General features: G+C 35.6%; 2 protein-coding genes and 2 long non-coding RNA genes across 4 annotated transcripts in view; 1 reads left to right on the top strand and 3 right to left on the bottom strand.

Annotated features, from left to right (window-relative positions):
• LOC109061380 (complement factor I) lies at positions 1–7853 on the bottom strand. Its single transcript, XM_042713861.1, has 11 exons — positions 7466–7853; positions 6081–6231; positions 5812–5999; positions 5608–5715; positions 5341–5445; positions 3313–3369; positions 2949–3088; positions 2045–2148; positions 1684–1964; positions 1006–1107; positions 1–315 (listed from the first exon to the last, which is right to left on the bottom strand). The coding sequence occupies exons 1-11, from the start codon at positions 7836–7838 to the stop codon at positions 98–100; spliced, it is 1827 nt and encodes a 608-aa protein (XP_042569795.1). The 5' UTR covers positions 7839–7853; the 3' UTR covers positions 1–97.
• Positions 7854–7904: 51 nt separating this feature from the next.
• On the bottom strand, positions 7905–10758 carry LOC122135177. Its single transcript, XR_006153378.1, has 2 exons — positions 10635–10758; positions 7905–8079 (listed from the first exon to the last, which is right to left on the bottom strand). It is a non-coding gene; the product is annotated as an uncharacterized LOC122135177 (long non-coding RNA).
• Positions 10759–13525: 2767 nt separating this feature from the next.
• LOC122135186 overlaps positions 13526–18755 on the top strand; it is a 9358-nt gene continuing 4128 nt past the window's right edge. Inside the window, exons 1-2 of the long non-coding RNA XR_006153394.1 lie at positions 13526–13665; positions 16749–17136. This is a non-coding gene — a long non-coding RNA (uncharacterized LOC122135186). The remainder of the gene's footprint in view (positions 13666–16748; positions 17137–18755) is intronic.
• The window catches only part of LOC109061385 (tetratricopeptide repeat protein 39B), a 20578-nt gene continuing 16618 nt past the window's right edge, over positions 14796–18755 (bottom strand). Inside the window, exons 14-20 of the mRNA XM_042713863.1 lie at positions 18617–18708; positions 18426–18546; positions 18226–18337; positions 17021–17138; positions 16781–16897; positions 14876–14949; positions 14796–14839 (exon numbers count right to left, since the gene is read on the bottom strand). Coding sequence (XP_042569797.1) covers positions 14817–14839; positions 14876–14949; positions 16781–16897; positions 17021–17138; positions 18226–18337; positions 18426–18546; positions 18617–18708 — 657 coding nt within the window. The 3' untranslated portion in view covers positions 14796–14816. The remainder of the gene's footprint in view (positions 14840–14875; positions 14950–16780; positions 16898–17020; positions 17139–18225; positions 18338–18425; positions 18547–18616; positions 18709–18755) is intronic.

The following is an 18755-nucleotide window of genomic DNA, read 5'->3' as shown; positions in this document are numbered from 1 at the left end:
TTTTAAATTGCTTGATAATCAGCATTTTAATAGCAACATACAAACAGCACATAAAGTAACATCAATCAGCAAATTTGAACTGGTCTGTTCCTTCATTTTACTGGTTAAATTTGGTAACGGCGGGCCAGCCTGTGTTGAAGCGGATCCAGTCGAAATAATGCGCCACTTTAGTGTAAACGCCAGGATGATTGGGTTCGCCACATTTATCACCCCAGCTCACTATTCCCCACACGTACGACAAACCAGACGCATCTGTGCACACCAGCGGCCCTCCGGAGTCACCCTGACACGAGTCCACCTTCCCCTCCAGGTCACCTGACACAGAGAACAACCAATGACGGCACAGGAACAGGTGAACGAAGAGTCACTTAGCACATGTTACTGTTTATTTGATTAAACTAAAGCTTAACCATTAAATTACACACAATGCATTGCTATTTATCTGCTCATTTGTATTCAAACTGTTTATTTATTTCTTCCCAAGGTTTCTTTGGAGTTTTACTGAAGTTGGTAAGGTACTAATTATTTTGAAAATACATTTTTAAAATGTATTGTGAAAAATGCTATACAAATAAACGTGCCAGACTCTTATGATACATTTGTTTAATAATATTGTAATGCTTTTTACAGCTTCTGGCCACTGTCTTTGAAAGCCCACATCCACCAAAGAATAAAAAAAATAAAAATGTAAAAGTTTTTAATCTCACAATTCAGACTTTTTTCTCCACTTTTTTGTTGCTAATTGTATCAATAAGTTGTACATGCCAAAAATAGCATATTTGACAAAAGTTTCAGCATCATCAGTAAGCTAAATATCTAGAAGGTGGAGTGAATGTTTATATGGTTACCAATGAATGGGATGCTGCATTTTATTAAAAATCCAAGAATGAACTAATGAACGAGCCATTCTCCACGATCCCTGTTCTTTCTGTCAACAAAGTGCTTGAACGTGACAAACTCGCAATTACAAATTCAGAATTACAACATACACACACACACACATACCTGCACACTCCATTCCAGGAAGGAAACGATCTTTGTAATAATTCTGGCAGTCGCTGATAATCGTCACATTTGCCCATTTTAGAATCGCTGCTGATTTCCCCTCTCAAACAGACAGACAGACAGATAATAAGACCTCAACTTTACCACCACTAAAGTTAAAAAAACTCAATATAAGACCAGTTAACACAACACTGCATCAAGAAACACCAACATTATGAACTTGACAGTTGATTGCAGTTGGATTTAGAATGTTGGGGAACAGAATTGTCAAACTTCTCTTAAGGCTTAAATGCATGACACAACTTTTGCCCAGATTTGCAATCTGGATGGATTGGTTAATGAAAGTTAATGAAAGCCTCAGAATCTGATTTTTCTTTAGACTCAGACTATGCTCCCATCCAGTTGGAGGGTATCAGATATATTTCATATTTTGAGTCAGTTTTAGAACATGTTTTCATTGGTCATGATTTTTCGCAAATGCATGGCGCATGTGACTTAATGTGAATGCAACATGTGACTTCCGCATGAATGCAACTCTTTATTTTTCTGCATCTCTCTCTCTCTCTGACCAGATGTAAATATATGAATGCAAATCCAGAGCTAGAAAAAAAAATGTAAATTTTTAATTCCATAACTTTAATGAATCTATGGAGATGATGGAGATTTAGATTTCCGAACCTCTGTCGCGGCCCCAGCCGGAGATGGTGCAGGTGTCGTTGGGCAGGAACTGTTGGGTGGACCAAGGCACGCAGACGGCTCGGACCGCGGGATTGTCCTGCATGCACTTGTCTGAAAGATTCAGCTCCTCCAGCTGCACCAAAGCGATGTCGTTCGCGTAGTTTTGAGCGTTATATTCATGATGGATGATGATGTTCTTCACCGGGATGCTGTCCGTCGTGGACTGCTTACGATGCTTCTTCCAGAGAGAGAACTTGATTCGGAAGGACTTCGGTTTGGGCCTAGAGACACACAAACGTACAGTTGTTTTTCAGTAGGGGTTCAGTACAGGTTGATCAAAACATGTGGTGATTGGTTGTACCTGACACAGTGGGCGGCGGTCAAAACCCAGCAGCCGCCCAAATACGCCCCTCCACAGTGGATCGTACCTTCATCCTGAATGGCCACCTGCCACTGTATCTGAGTCTACAAAAGTCACACGCAGAGGTCATTCCTTACTGGTTGGCATTTTATGACATAAAAAAAAATGTGCTGCCTAGTGAAATTTTATTCATTTAGCAGTTAAATTACATTCATCCCAGATGGCAAAGGTACATCTGCAAGATGTCTTTTAAAGATCTCTTCATCTGGAAAGCATCTGCTGTGCACAGACATCTGAGAAACGTCTTTAATATGTCAGTTTTGCATTCATTCTAAATCATAAACATCTTAAAGACATCTTCTAAACGTCTATTTGACATCTGATAGGAAACGTCCTATTTCAATACTTTAACTACTTAAGTTAGTCAGTAAAGAGCAAAGAGTGATTTTAACTTTAGCTTTTTTACTACGCCTGTTGTTATTTATTTAACTTTAAGGATGTGTTTATTACGCGAAAACCCACCAAGACTGGCATTTTGACCGTTCAAGCGCAAAAAGCTGCAAAAAGTGTTCCTGTGGCTCAGTGGTAGAGAATAGTGTATTAGCGTCGCAAAAGGTCATGGGTTCGATTTCCCAGGGAACACACATACTGTTAAAAAATTTATAACCTGAATGCACTGTAAGTCGCTTTGAATAAAAGCGTCTGCTAAATGCTATACTTCATATTTCTTTATCACTCAACACGTCGAAAACTTTAAGCAGTTCTGCGTTGCGGGATTACTTAGTTACATTCTACGATACACACATTCAGAATCAATAACAGACACTTTATCTCGTCGTCGCAGTATATATATCGTCATATCGAGTTTCCAGTGTTTCAGAGGTTTTTATTTTTCAAGACTGACCGGTAAGGCCTCTTCCCCTCCTACTAAGCGTTTCCTGCGTGAATGGGAAGTCGTATCGTCCTCCTGTTTGTACACATACTCCTTATTGGGAACGCCGCACTGCAGCTGGTCCTCTGTAGATGTGCGGATTTTTCTGATCTCTGGAACAACATGATGGAGGGAGTGTGAGCAGATGTTGATTCAGCTGTATGATTCAAAACTAAACACATCAGCCTGAGTCTCTGAATCCTGTGGATTCGCTCCAGACACCGACTACAATTACTAAGCTTTAAACTTTGACCAGATCTAGAAGGGGATCCTCCAGAGATCTGTTTGCTGAAGTGACAGACATTAGATGTGACATTTTAGATGAGTTTGCTCTTACCTGACATTGGATCGAAAAATAATTTTTCAGTTTGTTTAGTTTTTGTTCCATTCTTTTCTGTAACACAAAGGAAAGAGCAGAAAAGTGTAACAAAACTTATTGTGTAACAAAAATACTTTTGATCTGTTTGAAGTTTGCGAGTACCATCTTACAATTATTATCACTGGAATCTCCTATTCATTTAAAATATACTTTCTTTCTTTCTTTTGTTCATCTGTTCTTTCCCTCTCTTGTTTGTTCGTCTTGTTTTAGTTTTTAGTTTATTTCATTTATTTGTTCAGGGACAGTCCCTGGGCAGGATGTTGTTGCAAAATTACAATATTCAGTCACAAACAATACAACACATACAATATCACATCATACTCCATTTAATTAAAAAGTCAAGTCAATTATCACATATTTGATTTTCCGTAAACCATACTTTAAGTTTTAGAAATACTAAATGAGAGTGTTGTACACTCTCTAATATAAACAGGTATTAAATTCCATCTTTCTCCTGCTCTAACTGAAAAAGCTGATTGTCCAAAAACAGTTTTATTAAATTAAGTTGAACAGTCACCTCTAACTGATGACCTAGTCTGCCTGATATTGTCCTAACAGAAAGTCACACATTGTTTAAGAGGTGGTGGTGCAAAATCATGAAATAGTTTGTACATAAAACACATATCAGCAAAAAAATATTAAACGTCAATAATTTGTCATTTTTAATAACATTGCAATGATGATAACTCCTTGGCTTTTTAGCTAAGATTTTCACAGCTTGTTTATAAATTTTATATAATGGTTTTAATGTAGTTATACTTAAAATAAATGAGGGAGGGTCATTGTAATATGCATAAAGAGTTTAGCAGCAGCAACAGATAATTGGTGCCTAATATTCCTGAAGATCATCAAGCTTGCTCTAGTACTTTTAGAAACCTTTTCAATGTTTTTTTAAAATTTAAGTTACTGTAGAATCCATAATCATACCCAAATATTTAAAATGCTCAACAATATTTGTTACCTCTCCATTAACTAAAATATCTGGACAACGCCCATCAGCTTTCTTGATCGGAAAAAACATTCCCACAGTTTTACTCACATTAAGAGTAAGGCAAGAATGACATAGCCAGTCTGAGACTTTGTTCAATGCTGATAGCAGCCTGTTCTTTTGTCTTTGCATAAGTATAAACAACTGTATCATCTGCATACATCTGAACCTGGACCTCTGGACAAACTGTAGACAGATCATTAATATATAAGCTGAACAAAATTGGTCCAAGAATCGACCCCTGTGGGACCCCAATATTACATTCAAGAAATGGTGAGCATGCATCATGAATTTGTGTACATTGTTTTCTAAAATGTAAGTATGACTCCATCCATGTTAATGTGTTAGTACAAAAATTAAACCTTGATAATTTAGACAAAAGAACATTATGATTAACGGTATCAAAAGCCTTTTTAAAATCAAGGAAGACAGCACAAACAACACCTCCCCTATCAATCTCCCATCCCCTATCATTCTATTGTTCTTTCTTTCTCATTCTTTCTTTAAATATTGTTCTTCCTTATTCTCTTTTTCTTGTTCTTTCTGTCTCTAGTTTCATTTGTTCTTTCGTTCATTCATTCTCTAGAAAACAAAAACACTTCTGTAACAACACTTCTGACCAAACCTTCTCACAATTATTAACATGAATTATTATTGAAGTCTCTTATTAAAATGTACATTTCTTCCTTTTGTTTTCTCTTTCTCGTTCATTTTCATTCTTTCTCTCATTTGTTGTTTCTTTCGATCTTTTTCATTCTTTTCTGTCATTGTAACAAGGTTGTGTGAAGAAAACAGATGTAGTTGTTTTAAAATGGTTTGATTTTTTTTTTTTTTTTTTTGATTTCTCTCTTCAGGAAAAATGAGTCCTGTCTGACTAGGACCTTTGATGGACCTGAAGACTTCTCGAGTTAAAGGAAAAGAGAAGTTGTTTCTGCATTCAGAAACCAAATCCTAATTATATATTGAACAGTAATGAGATCTCAGAAGAGTTCACTGACCATCTTGTTCATCTTCTCCTCCCAGACAGTCCCTGATTCCATCTTTGATGGTGTAACGGGGAATACAGACACCTGATTTACAGAGGAACGCCTGGCCTCGACATTCTCACACAGCAGAAACAGTAAAATCAGGATTATCAGTGCACTTCATGCCAGCAACGCTAAAGTCAAGGGTTCAATACAGTGTTCTGTTCTAAACAGTGACATGATGGGAAAAACAGACGGGATTGTGTAAAACAGGAAGAGGAATGATGATGTCAGACTCACTTTGGCAGCACATCTCGTCACTGTTGTCTCCACAGTCATCAACACCATTGCAGGGTTTTCCATTAATTAAACACTTCCCGTTCGCACAGATGAACTTCTTACATTCACCTACTCAGAGAAAACCCATCGGTGTGAGAGAAGTGTCAAAACAACAGATTAACATTAAACGTTAACATGGTGACGACATCCGAGAGGAAACAGCACCTGGAGTTTCTTTATAACACTTTGCGACAGCCACCGCAGTGTCTTCTGCGACTGGCTCTTGATAATGGATCTTGCACTCGGCCAATGAGAGCTCATGTCCCATGCAGCGAATCCTCATACACTCATTTGGCCATTGAGTATCTTTATCAAGAGAGTCATATGTGATATTATACGCCCTCTCTGCTCCTCTGAGAGACAGAAAGAACAATATAAGGAATCAGTACATCTTGAGTCGAGAGAAAGGACATCTTGTGTGCAGGTGTGTTTACCTGTCAACATTCAGAGGGTTTCGACAAACCACATTTGCTGCAGCCATATTCCAGCCTTTGCCACATACCAGCATTTTCCCCAAACCAGTGTTTATCTCAACCACGTTATGAGAGTCAGAGACTCTCACGTTTACATGCACCTTGTCTCCCACTGGACACAAACAATGTGGAAAAGTTGAATACTTTCTAATTACACACCAAATCATCTGACACTCTTAAACCTTGTATTATGTTCTGGGTCGATTTTGACCCGAACACCTTTGTGAGTTGTTACTGGTTAAGCTAGGATTCTTTTCTTGAAATTGCATGATTATTTCTCATTTTGGCCTGCAAAGTTTTGGCATTCTGATGTGTTGTTGAATATGCATACAACATTTCTATTCCGATAGTAGGGTTGTCAAAATGAATGAAAAATTAAATTTGATATTTTGCACTTAAATATTATCAAAATTTGAATTATATTCTAATTCAAAATGCATAATTACAGTTAGGGTGAAGAAAAGCTTTTGGCTTCTCTCCTAAGGGCCACAAGAGCGCGCATCAAGCAAAATATTACAAATGCACATTTATTCAGAGCATAAGATAACATGACTATCTGTGAAAAAAAAGTGCATAATGTTTTAAAAGAATGTTTTCTAATTAATTTAAGTTGCTTTAACAACTATAAACAAAAGCAGCATCATGTGTATGCATAGTTTAATACAAAGGGCCGAAAGCCAATCACAGAGTACATTTTTCGTTTAAAACCACGAGTTGCAGTAGAATGGGGAAAAAAACCCAGCCATAACGTCTCAAATATGTTTTTTCAAAGTTGAACTTGCATTAATTTTACATGGCTTTCTAAACAGACAAAATTTTATGTCGTCCTTTTTTCAACTGTTGTGATATTTACATTTACATTTATGCAGTTGGCTGACACTTTTGTTTGAAAGAAATGCACACTGCGATAAATGTTTAATCAGTTCATGTGTGTGAATTTTGCTGGGAGTCAAACCCATGATCTTAGCATTGCCATGCTCACTGTTTGCGCTTCTGCAAAGCACAAATGAGTAAATTTAGAAATAAATACATTTAAAAATCAAATACATTTTTAAATACTGTTAATAATTTTCACATTGTGTGAAAAGCAAGGGTTAAAAATTAATTTCCCTATTAGACCTGATCAATCTCATGTCAAAAGAGAGCCCCAAAAAATTATTTATTCTATTTCTTGAAAGCATTTAGGGTTAGATAAATGCACAATGCAGGACCTAGAAGGACACATCAAGAACTTCTGTTAAACTCCAAAGAACCATATAGCAACATAAGAAATTACTCTAGAAAAATGGTTCATCCATTAATGCCATACTAGATTGATATTGATAAGGTAATATTTTTGTCTTCACCTTTGCAGGATGAGCTGAAGTGTGAGAAGATGGGCGTCTTGGTTCTGCAGGAGATGGCGTTGGCCTGACACATGGAGTAATACACGGATCCGTCCAGAGCACAGGTGTTCTGCTGCCGTGGACATTTGTACGGCATCTTACAGACACACTGTCCTCCGATGCATCGCTTCCATGGGGGACAAAACACTTTAGAGCAAGACTGCCATGTGTATTTCTGATTCAGACATTGGGCCGGACCCAAGAAATCCTCATCACGTGCTTTTGGGGATTTGAGATTGGAATCAGTTTTTGTGACTTTGAGTTGGGGTTGGAGTTTGATGATTCTGATGAAGTTTCGGGGGTTCTGGAACAGGCAATGGTGATTCAACAACATGTGATTCTGTTTGGTTTGTTTTGATTCAGGGTTTAATGCTCCATTTTTGTGTGATCCGAGTCTGACCCCCCAAAAGGCCACCAGTTTTCTTCTGTTTGAGTAAAAACTTTTTTTTTAATCTCCGAGTCCTCACTTTTTTTTGTCTCCCCCGAGTTTAAATCTTGGTTATTGTCCAAGTTTGATTCTGGTTTTTTGCTCTCGTTCTTTAGGGTGGCTCAGACGCTGGTGGTTTCTCCAGACTCTAATCAGATGGAATAAACTTTAATCAAATGGAAACTGTACAACAGTTCAAGTCTTAAATTCATCTTTCCACAAATTAAGGTCCTAAATGGGAACGTCTTAAAGTCGTGGCATTAAATTCTGTATGCACTACAAAAAATGAATATCTTCCTCTGTATTCCTGTCTTGTTTTCCAGTACAAACATCCTTAAGTCAAGATACATTTACTGGAGATGCAAAATGAAGATATGAAGTTTAACTTAAATTAAGAGCAGACTTCTGTCAATGGGGAATTCAAACTTTTTTCACATTAAGCAGATTTTTCTGAGCTCATTGGTAGATATTTCTCTTATTATTTTAAAATTTCTCAGAAAACAAGACTACTTATGTTATTTTTGCATCTCGATTAAAGTTAATTCAATCTTTAAACGTTTTTACTGTAAAACAAGACAAAAGTACTGGTGAAGAACAGCACGTTTTGCAGTTTGATCAGAAGAAACAGAAAAAAGTTTCCCTATTTTAGTAAAGGTGTTTTTTTTTATTATTAATTAATTTATTTTGTAAAATCAAAAAATCATGGAGAACAGTTGGAAGTTGTATCAGTCTTTGAAGGTAAATTTGGGAAAACTGTGTTCTTTTTACATTTAGAAAAACATTTTCTTTAATTATTATTGGTCTTAAAAAGGTGTTTAAAAAGTCTTCGATTTACCTTCATAAAACTTGCAGAAAACCTGAATAATAATAATAATAATAATAATAATAATAATAATAATAATAATAATAATAATAATAATAATAATGTTCCTAATTTAGTTGCCTTAAGAAAGCTTGCCGTTGCACATTATGATTATTGTTCTCTTGCTAAATTGATTTTATTTCTCTTTTGTAAATCGCTTTGGACAAAATCTTCTATTAACCCTGTGGTGTTGTTCATTTGGGAGTCACACTTGTGTTGTTCGCGGTCAAATGTGACCGGACACCTGAAATGTAACTTTTGTTTATTTTCAGGAAAATCAATGTAATATATTTTTATTCAATAATATATATTTTTTTATTATTTTGAAAGAATTTCATCATACTAATTGATATTTATGCAATAATTTTAATACTTTTTTCCCATGAAAATAAAAATAAAAAAATTCTAAAATTGTTATATTTTCAATTAAGTTAAAATAGAGTTATGTTATGTTAAAATAGAGACAATGCCTTTAAAATCCAACTTTTTGAAGACAGATTAGTGGCATCTGCTGCGAGTAAAAAAAGAAAATTATCTGCAATTCTGTGGTTCCTATAGAAAATTCCTATAGAAAAGGTTTATAAATTCTCTAGTTGCTTTTAGACATAAATTAAAAAAAAAAAAAAAATTTTAAGTTGTGGATTTGGATTTATATTTAGACATTTATTCTCAAAGACAACTTTCTGTAAAACTATATATATAAACATAAACTACATACTCAAACTTACAATATTGTAACAGCCACACCGGTTAATTTGTGTGTGTATAATAGTGTGTGTGTGTCTGTTTTGCACTCTTGATATTTTAGTGTTACCGCTTCAGAGTTTAGAGTGTTACCGCTTCATTGCGGTGCAATTTTTTCTGCATCGTGAATGATTTGTAGATTATTTTTGACCGCAAACACTGTAACTATTTTTTATTTTTTTAAATTACCATTAAGAAAATACAAATAAAAATCCCCAAAATATATATATATATTAAATTAAAATATTTAAGTGTTGCTTTAAGTGTTGCTTTTGTGGTTTTTTTTTTTTTAAAATTTCCAAACATAGCGACTGCCATAAAAGTAATCGAGTTTCGTACCATTCCAGTGAAGTAGTGATTTTTAAAATTTCCAAACAATTTTTTTTTTCTCTTGTAAAATGACTGAACAACACCAGAGGGTTAAATGCATAAATGTAAATGTAACTCCAGTTAATCTGAATAATGCTTTATTTTATTTTATTAATTTATTTCTTTTGGGAAATTTAAACATTGTGACAGAAGAGGTGAAGAGTAAAAACAACAAATGTGCGATTCATTCATCTTCTAAAACAGACAGTAGTTTGGAAATACGTCAGAATTAAAGTAGATGAACTGTAAACATGAGAAGGTGAGCCAAATTTCATCAGAGTTGCAAAATACAACATTTTGCAATAATTCAGCTACATGTTGATGCAACAGATGACTACAGATGAACAAAACTAAGGGTCCCACCCTGAAAACAAAACTCATGCTCAGTGTTTTAAAGCACTATCACATGAAATTAAGAATTATAATATTATTAATTTATGAGTTCTATTATATAAAACATTTGATCAGTTTTATTAGAAGAGTGACTTTTGTGCTTTATTAGCGCCAGCAGATTTTGCAAAAATAATGACTGTTTTCTTGCAGGTTTCCAAGACAGAAAAAACACTTGACTGAATAATTATCATGACTTTTTTATATATATATTTTATATTATTATATATATATATATATATAGATTATATATATATATAATATATATATATCTTTTCTACAGATGAATTCATCAATGATTAATTTCCTATGATCAGATGAAGCAAGCAGAAACTCACGGCGGTCTGGAAGAGAAGACATGAGAGGATGAAAACACTGAGGACCTTCATGACTCCTGCAGCTCTTTCTCTCTTGGTGTGTTCTGATCTTTGTCCCGTCAGTTTCAGTTCAAACACTTCCATCACACACACATTCAGACGAGCAATGATTAATGAATCAGTGAAGGAGGAGAAAAAAAAACACCAGTGGGAGGAGAAACAAGAGCTAATCTGCCCCGGAAAGGTCACAACTCTTGGTTTATTGACACTTTAATCATGTGTAAATGTCCAAAATCATATATATATAGAAATAATCTCATCTGTTGACCAAGGCTGCATTTATTTGATCAAAACTACAGTAAAAATAGTGAATATTATTATAATTTAAAACTGTTGTTTTCTGTGTGAATCTCTATTAAAGTATAATTTATTCCTGTGATGTGCAGCTGTATTTTCAGCATCATTACTCCAGTCTTCAGTGTCACATGATCTTCAGAAATCATTCTAATATGCTAATATTATTATCAATATTATTATTATTATTATGTTCATTGTTAAAAACAGTTGTGCTGCACAATAATTTTGTGGAAAATTATGCATTTTATTTTTTAGGATTCACAGATGAATAGAAAGTTCAAAAAAAACAGCATTATTTGAGATAAAAAAAAATCTTTTGTCACATTATAAATGTCTTTACTGTCACTTTTGATCAATTTAATGCAACCTTGATGAATTAAGTTATTTTCTTTCAAAGAAAAAAAAAACAATATTATTAACCCCAAACTTTAGTAGTCCATTTAATTTAATTGCACTATTATTATTGTATACAATTAAAAACATGAAAAATTACAGTAACACTTTACAATAAGGATCATAATAATTAAACATTAGTTAGCTACTTTAGTTAACATGAACTAAGAATGAACAGCATTTATTAATCTTAGTTAATGTTAATTTCACCATTTATAATGCATTATTAAAATCAAAAGTTGTTCATGCTTGTAAGCATTAGTTAATGCACTAGATTAATAAATACTGTAATAAATGCACTGTTTCATTGTTCATTCGTGTTCGTGTTGAGTTACTACATTAACTAATGGAACTAACAAAATTACATACATTGTCTATATATATTTTCCCCATATATGTTAAGATGTTTTTTTTTACAGTGTACAGATATCAGTCTATGCAGATAGTATATTTCTTTCTGTATTTATTTATCAGTAGTTAGTGTGAATATCTTGTGTGCAAATGTTAAATGAGGAACAATACATGAATTACACAATGATGTTATTTGCACATGAAATGCAGCAGTATTTCTCAATTCAAGCCACCGGTCGTTACAGATGAACTGTGTGCATGTCTTCTACTGTTTCATTAAAATAAGAGCAGAACTGAGCAGAAACTGGAGCTTCAGCAGGACACTAAATAAACATGTATTGAGTTTGTTTAATCATTAACCTGCGTTTCAATCTCAGTCTCAAACTAAACCTATACTTCTGGACTGAGCTGATAGCAAAGGACAAACACAAACAGATCATAAACAGAGAGTCAGGAATATCATGAAACTGGGCAAGTTAGTGTTACCCAAAATTAAGAATCAATGCATAATACACTTGTGCCATCTTCAAATAATGAATATTATATATGCTAAATGAATACCTTTAAAATGTTGTTGGCCAACGACCAGAGATGGAAATAATACAAATAGAATAAAAAGTATAAAAAGCGATTTTGATTTTGCAAACCATAGACCTGTTTTTTATTATTATTTTTTAAATTTTTAAAGTGTATAATTATTTTGTTATAATAATTATATGATTTTTACTCATTTTGACGACTTACTTAAATAAACCCTGAACCAGAACATGAAGTATATATATAATATATACAGTCCTAAGATTTTCTCACTTTTTTCTCTCCATTTATTTTATTTATTTATTTTCATTTATTTACAACTGGGGGTGTTTCAGATCTTTTCTGAGCCAAAATCCTGAAAATAATATATTTTTCTCTTTGAAACTTTTTTCTTTCTCCAAAACTTTAATCATCTGTTTAAAAAAAAAAAAAAAACTCTCTTCAAAAACTTTTCCTCGCATCAAAAAAAAACAGGAAAAGGTTTTTTAAGAGAAAAATAGATTTGAAGATAATTTTTTTTTTTTAAGAGAGGAAAATGTTTTTGATGAGTTCTTTCAAGTTTTTTGAAGGGAAAAAGTTGTTTAAGAGAAAGTTTTTTTTAAGGGTTTTGGAAGAAAGTTTTGTTTTTGAGACATTTTAAGAAAATCTGTTTTCATGTTGTGTTTCAGGTCTTCCATAATTACTTCCTGACAATAACATATTAACTATAGGTTTATTTCACAGGTAAATCTGCCAAACATACAATTGATATCAAGTCACTCAAATTTTCAGACATGAAATAAAACATTCAAGAAAAACCTGGAACACTTGTTTGCAATATCAATGTCTAGTTCTTCTCAGTATTTTATTGGTGCAAATGAAACAAACAAACAAAACAAAAAAACACTGATGCATTAAAATGCTTTCCTTAAATATAAAAAACAGCAGGAATGAACAGATGACAGTGGAAAAAAACACTGATTGGACCAAACACAACTGGAAAGAGCACATAAGTGTCGTGTGGCCAAGTGTGCTGACCCATGTGTAAATAAAACCCAAAGAGCAACAAATCACAGCGCTCCAGCACTGCTGAACTCAATCCATCTGTCCAAACACCAGAACCCTCACACACACACACACACACACACCCACAAACACCCTCAATCCATATTTAAATCACTGACTGTGCAACATTAATAACCAGGCGTTTAATGCTATAGCTATGTAAGCTCTAATCTAGCGAGAGTTTGCATCCAGGTCCGTACTAGATCACACAGATGACCTGAATAAACAGTCGAGCGGATCCCAGTTCAGAAGGAACGTGGAAACTTTGCAATTAACTTTATATACATTTGTACATTATAGATGACTATTATAATGTGTTGACTGAAGATTTATTCTCTGAAAACAAGTCTCATGCAGTTTAGCGTTTCAAGTAAGTGTTTTGAGGTGTTTTTTCGTCGCCCACTTGACAAGAGATTGTTAATTGAGAAATCATATTCATTAGCACAAATCATAACATAATCAGGCAACACGCTTAAAGAAATGTGCACATTTTCATTTGTACTAAATCAAAATCTGCTATTATATATATATATATATATATATATATATATATATATATATATATTATATATATATTATATATTACTGTATATATATTAACTTATCCAAATTTAGTGACTTTACACTTAAAACAAGAACAAATATCTGCCAATGGGTCAGAAAAAAAAAAAACAACTTCAATTTAAAAGGAAAACATTAGCAAATATTTTTCTTGTGTTTGTTTTAAGGTGTAACGTAACAAAATTTAGATAAATTATATACATATATATATATACTATATATATAGATATATATATATATATAGTATATATATATAATAAATCAATACAAGATAAATACAAAAAATGTGGAAGAATATAATTTTTTTTTCAGTGTACTTCAGAATTACAGAAAAAAAAAAACATTATGTTTGCAAAAATAGGATCAAGTGTATTGATTGTTGTACTACATATTTGGAATTAAACATCAAAAACTAGAACATGCAAAAAATAAACCCTTATACTCACAGTTTAAAGTGAACAAAACAACTCCTTTTCTAGAAAAAACAAACAAGAAGATTGTACAGTTTCCTCTCAGCATGATTGTTGGCTGATTATTATTGCTTTCAAATTAATATGAACTGCGTGAATTGCTTGGAGCGTCTAAACTTGTAATCAGCATAATAATCTATAAGACTGTTATTATTGTGAACGACCGACGTACAAACGACACTCGACGTCTACAGGCTGTGCAGAAACACACACACACACACACACACACACACAAGCAGACAAACATATTTGGTCTTTAAAATAAAACGATACATTCATCACAGCAGCTGTTTTCTGATTGGACGTCAGCGACTTTCTTCAGCCGTCTGATTGGCTGAACAAACACTAGAATCTGTATTTAAAAAACTACTAGCAAAAAATACACCACTGCTCTAGATCGCTGCGCCTGTGCTTTGGTGCATCAGTGACGGTCGTGATGTGCTTGTGTACTTCCTTCTTCACCTCCTCATCAGCCCTCACATCACGCCCATCACGGCGAGTTTGTCGGAGAACCCTTCAGACTGCTGAGCCGCGAGTTTGTCGGAGAACCCTTCAGACTGCTGAGAGCCGCGTGGATGCGGAAATGAAGACGAGACTCCATTGAATAGTCCTTATAATTCAACCTACAAACATACAAATATAGTCAGATTCATCAAGTATTACTTAAATTATGGGTGTTGATTTTCGAGCAGCTGCCTGTTTAAACTACTCAGAGGTGGTCAATATGACCAAAAATGAACCTCTTCTTTAAAAAACAAGGCGTTTTCTTAAGTCCTCTGACGCTTCTCGCAATAAGCTCTGTTAAAATTGAATGATGAAATTAATTTCTCCACCAACTGTAATGGTGTTAAATCCAACAAAGTGGTTTAAAAAGGGATGTAATCATCTAGTGAAATACAATTTTACTACATTTTTTTTTGGCCTTTGAACTTGGCATGTGGGGACTATGCACGTTGAGCCATATTGTGCCATCAGCCCATTTCGTGCCTCAGTGTCTCACCTGCCACAGAGGATGTGCTAAAGATGACATAAGGCCTTGATATTAGAGTTACTGCACAAATGAAATCCAAATTTTGAGCACTTTTTGCTGCACCAATCATTTCTTATGGAACTTTGAACTTGGCATGTGGGACAATGCACACAGTGTCACATTGCACTATCAGCCCATTTAGTGGCGCTATTTCTCTGCCACTTCACAGAATGTGTTAAAGATGACATAAAGACTTGATATTAGAGTTACTGCACGAATGAGATCCAAATTTTGAGCACTTTTTCCCAATACCAGTCTTTATTTTTGGACCCTTGAAGTTGGCATGTGGGACAATGCACACTGAGCCATATTACGCCATCAACCAATTTTGCTTTATGGTTTCTCAACCATTACAGTGGTTATGTTAAATCAGAAACAATTAATTAATACTAGATTTACTGCTCTGACAAAATACAAATTTTGAGCACTTTTTGCTGCACCAATCTTTTTTTTTTGACCCTTGAACTTGAAGTGGGACAATGCACACTGAGCCATATTGTGCTATCAGCCCATTTCGTGCCTCAGTTTCTCACCTGCCACAGAGGATGTGCTAAAGATGACATAAGGCCTTGATATTAAAGCTACTGTACAAATTAAATGCAAATTTCAAGCCCTTTTTCCTGCACCAATCTTTTCTTATGGACCTTTGAACTTGGCATGTGGGGACAATGCACACTGTGTCATATTCCACCATCAGTCCATTTTGTGCCGCTATTTCTCAGCAACTTAAGAGGATGTGTTAAAGATGACATAAAGACTTGATATTAGAGTTACTGCTCTAACAAAATCCAAATTTTGAGCACTGTTTGCTGCACAAATCTTTTTTTATGGATCCTTGAACTTGGCATGTGGGACAGAGCACCCTGCCGTATTATGCCATCAGCTCGATTCGTGGTCCTGTTTCTCAGCCGCTACAAAAGAGGCACTAAAAGAAGACATAAAGCCTTTATAGTAGAGTTACTGCCCTAATGACATCCAAATTTTAAGCACTTTTTGCTAAACCTTTTTTTTTTTTTAATGGACCCTTAAACATGGCATGTGGGACAATGCACACAGCCGTATTGCACCACCAGCCCAATTTGCTGCACTATTTCTCAGCCGTTACAGAGGATGCATTAAAACAGACATAACAAATTAATACTAGAGTTACTGCTGTAACAAAAAATACCAAATTTTAAAGCACATATTTTCCCATATGCCAAGTTCAAAGACCAATTTAAAAAAAACAGACACAGTAAAAGTGCTCAAAACTTGGATTTCATAAGGCAGTAACTCTAGTAAACTCATTTTATATTTCACTTCATTCAGTTGTAATTGCACCATAGACTTAAGCAAGTGTTGTGTTATTTGAGAGCTATCACTATGAAAGCTCTAAGTTCTCATTTCTTTCAGGAGGACTTGTACACGTATGAAAGCGCACTCACTTGGCGTCCTCGATGAAGCGCGTGGCTTTGACGTAATCGCCCTGCTGCTTGTAGAGTAAGCCCAGCTCATAGAGGGTGAAGGGGATCAGATAGTGATCGTAACGGATGCGCTTCTCACTGTAAACACACCAAGCCATCATCGAACCTCCAGCTGACTCACATCACAGCAACAAGCCACTCCAGTGACTTACAGTGACTTTACCGTAACTTAAAAAAATATCAAGAAAGTGGAGTGTTCACCTGCTCAGCACCTGTGTGAAGCAGAGCTCTGCCTGCAGTAATCGGCCCAGATGCTTCAAACACAAACCCTTCAGCATCTGAACCAGACACTGATCATCAGGATGAAACTCAGACGGGTCTGAAACACACACACACACACACACACACACACGTTGGTTTCTGTATCTCACTGGAGACTTTGCATGGACTTCTAGAGTTTTGATACTGAGTTGATAACGCAACCCCTCACAGAACCCTTTTTGCATCTTTATAATGAATTAAAACACGATTCATATATTTATTAATCCAGCTCCCTGAAGTTTTCTACCAAAATAAAAGCTTGATGGTTTAATGTTTGAAAATGAGGAATTAAGACAATACTGCAAGGACAATACTAAAGCCACAAATATGAGTATTGTAAGTTTGTACAGTTGTACTTTTATCATATTATGCCGTCATACTGTACAGTGAAATATTATACACGTAATAATTCTTAGTTTGTTTAATATTTTATTTAGTAATAATAATAGTAACAAGATAAAAAGGTTTGTCAAGACACTTTAGGTTGGCTTGAGAAGGCCTAGCCTGAAAGTTTAAAGCAGTTGTGAATGTAGATGTTGATCACGTTTCATAAAATCATAAAAATAGCTGTTTGCTTAAAACAGTTCTTACTGAAGAAGAAGTTCATAAACATGTCTGATAAGATCTTTGTGGTGTGTGTGTGTGTGTGTGTGTGTGTGTGTGTGAGTGTATGAGTGTGTGCGTGTGAGAGTGTGCGTGTGTGTGTGTATGTGAGTGTGTGTCTGAGTGTGTGTGTGTGTGTGTGTGTGTGTGTGTGTGTGTGTGTGTGTGTGTGTGTGTGTGTGTGTGTGTGAGAGAGAGTGTGTGTGTGTGTGTGTGTGTGTGTATGGTGATTGTGTATGTGAGTGTGTGTCGTGGTGTGTGTGTGTGTGTGTGTGTGTGTGTGTGTATCGGTGTGTGTGTGTGTGTGTGTGTGTGTGTGTGTGTGTGTGTGTGGTGTGTGTGTGTGTGAGTGTTGTGTGTGAGTGTGTGAGTGAGTGAGTGTGTGCTGTGGTGTATAGGTGTGTGGTGTGTGTGAGTGAGTGTGTGCGTGTGTGTTTGTGTGTGTGTGTGTGTGAGTGTGTGTGTGTGTGTGTGTGTGTGTGTGTGTGTGTGTGTGTGAGTGAGAGAGCGTGTGTGTGCGTGTGTGTGAGTGTGAGTCTCACTGGGATCGTTGCGCAGCTGCTCCTCTGCTCTCTCGATGGTGATCAGTAGACTCTCAGTGGCATCCGCACGTTTCCCAACTATAGTAAAGCCGTTCCACACATACATCATTTCCTGTGTGACAAAGAACCACAGATGCATCACTTCCTCCTCTCGAGATTTACACGTGTTTTCAGAGTGTGTGTGTGTGTGTGAGACGCACCAGCGCAGGAATCACCAGTTTAACAGGCGCAGCTGAGGAGTATCTGCGTGATTTCCTGACGGCGAACTTCTCCGTAGGGATGGATTTCCCGGCCAGCCGCTGCTTCAGTCCCTCCACCTGCCTACGACACACGCGGCAGAACGTCAGCCTCAGCAAGCGGAGGAACAGAGCTGAGATCAGAGCAGACTCACCTGAACAGCCCCACCACGTCCTCTCCGCTCGACTTCAGCTCCTCCTCACACATCATGCTCAGGATGGCAGCTTTCTGATAGACGTAGATGGCCTGCGACGCCAGCAAACACTGATCAGCATTTACACTAAAGCCAGCAG

This window comes from Cyprinus carpio, chromosome A23 (assembly GCF_018340385.1).
Source record: "Cyprinus carpio isolate SPL01 chromosome A23, ASM1834038v1, whole genome shotgun sequence".
Lineage (NCBI taxonomy): Eukaryota > Metazoa > Chordata > Actinopteri > Cypriniformes > Cyprinidae > Cyprinus > Cyprinus carpio.
The sequence above is the reverse complement of the archived record's forward strand: the minus strand, read 5'-3'. Positions and strand labels throughout refer to the sequence as shown.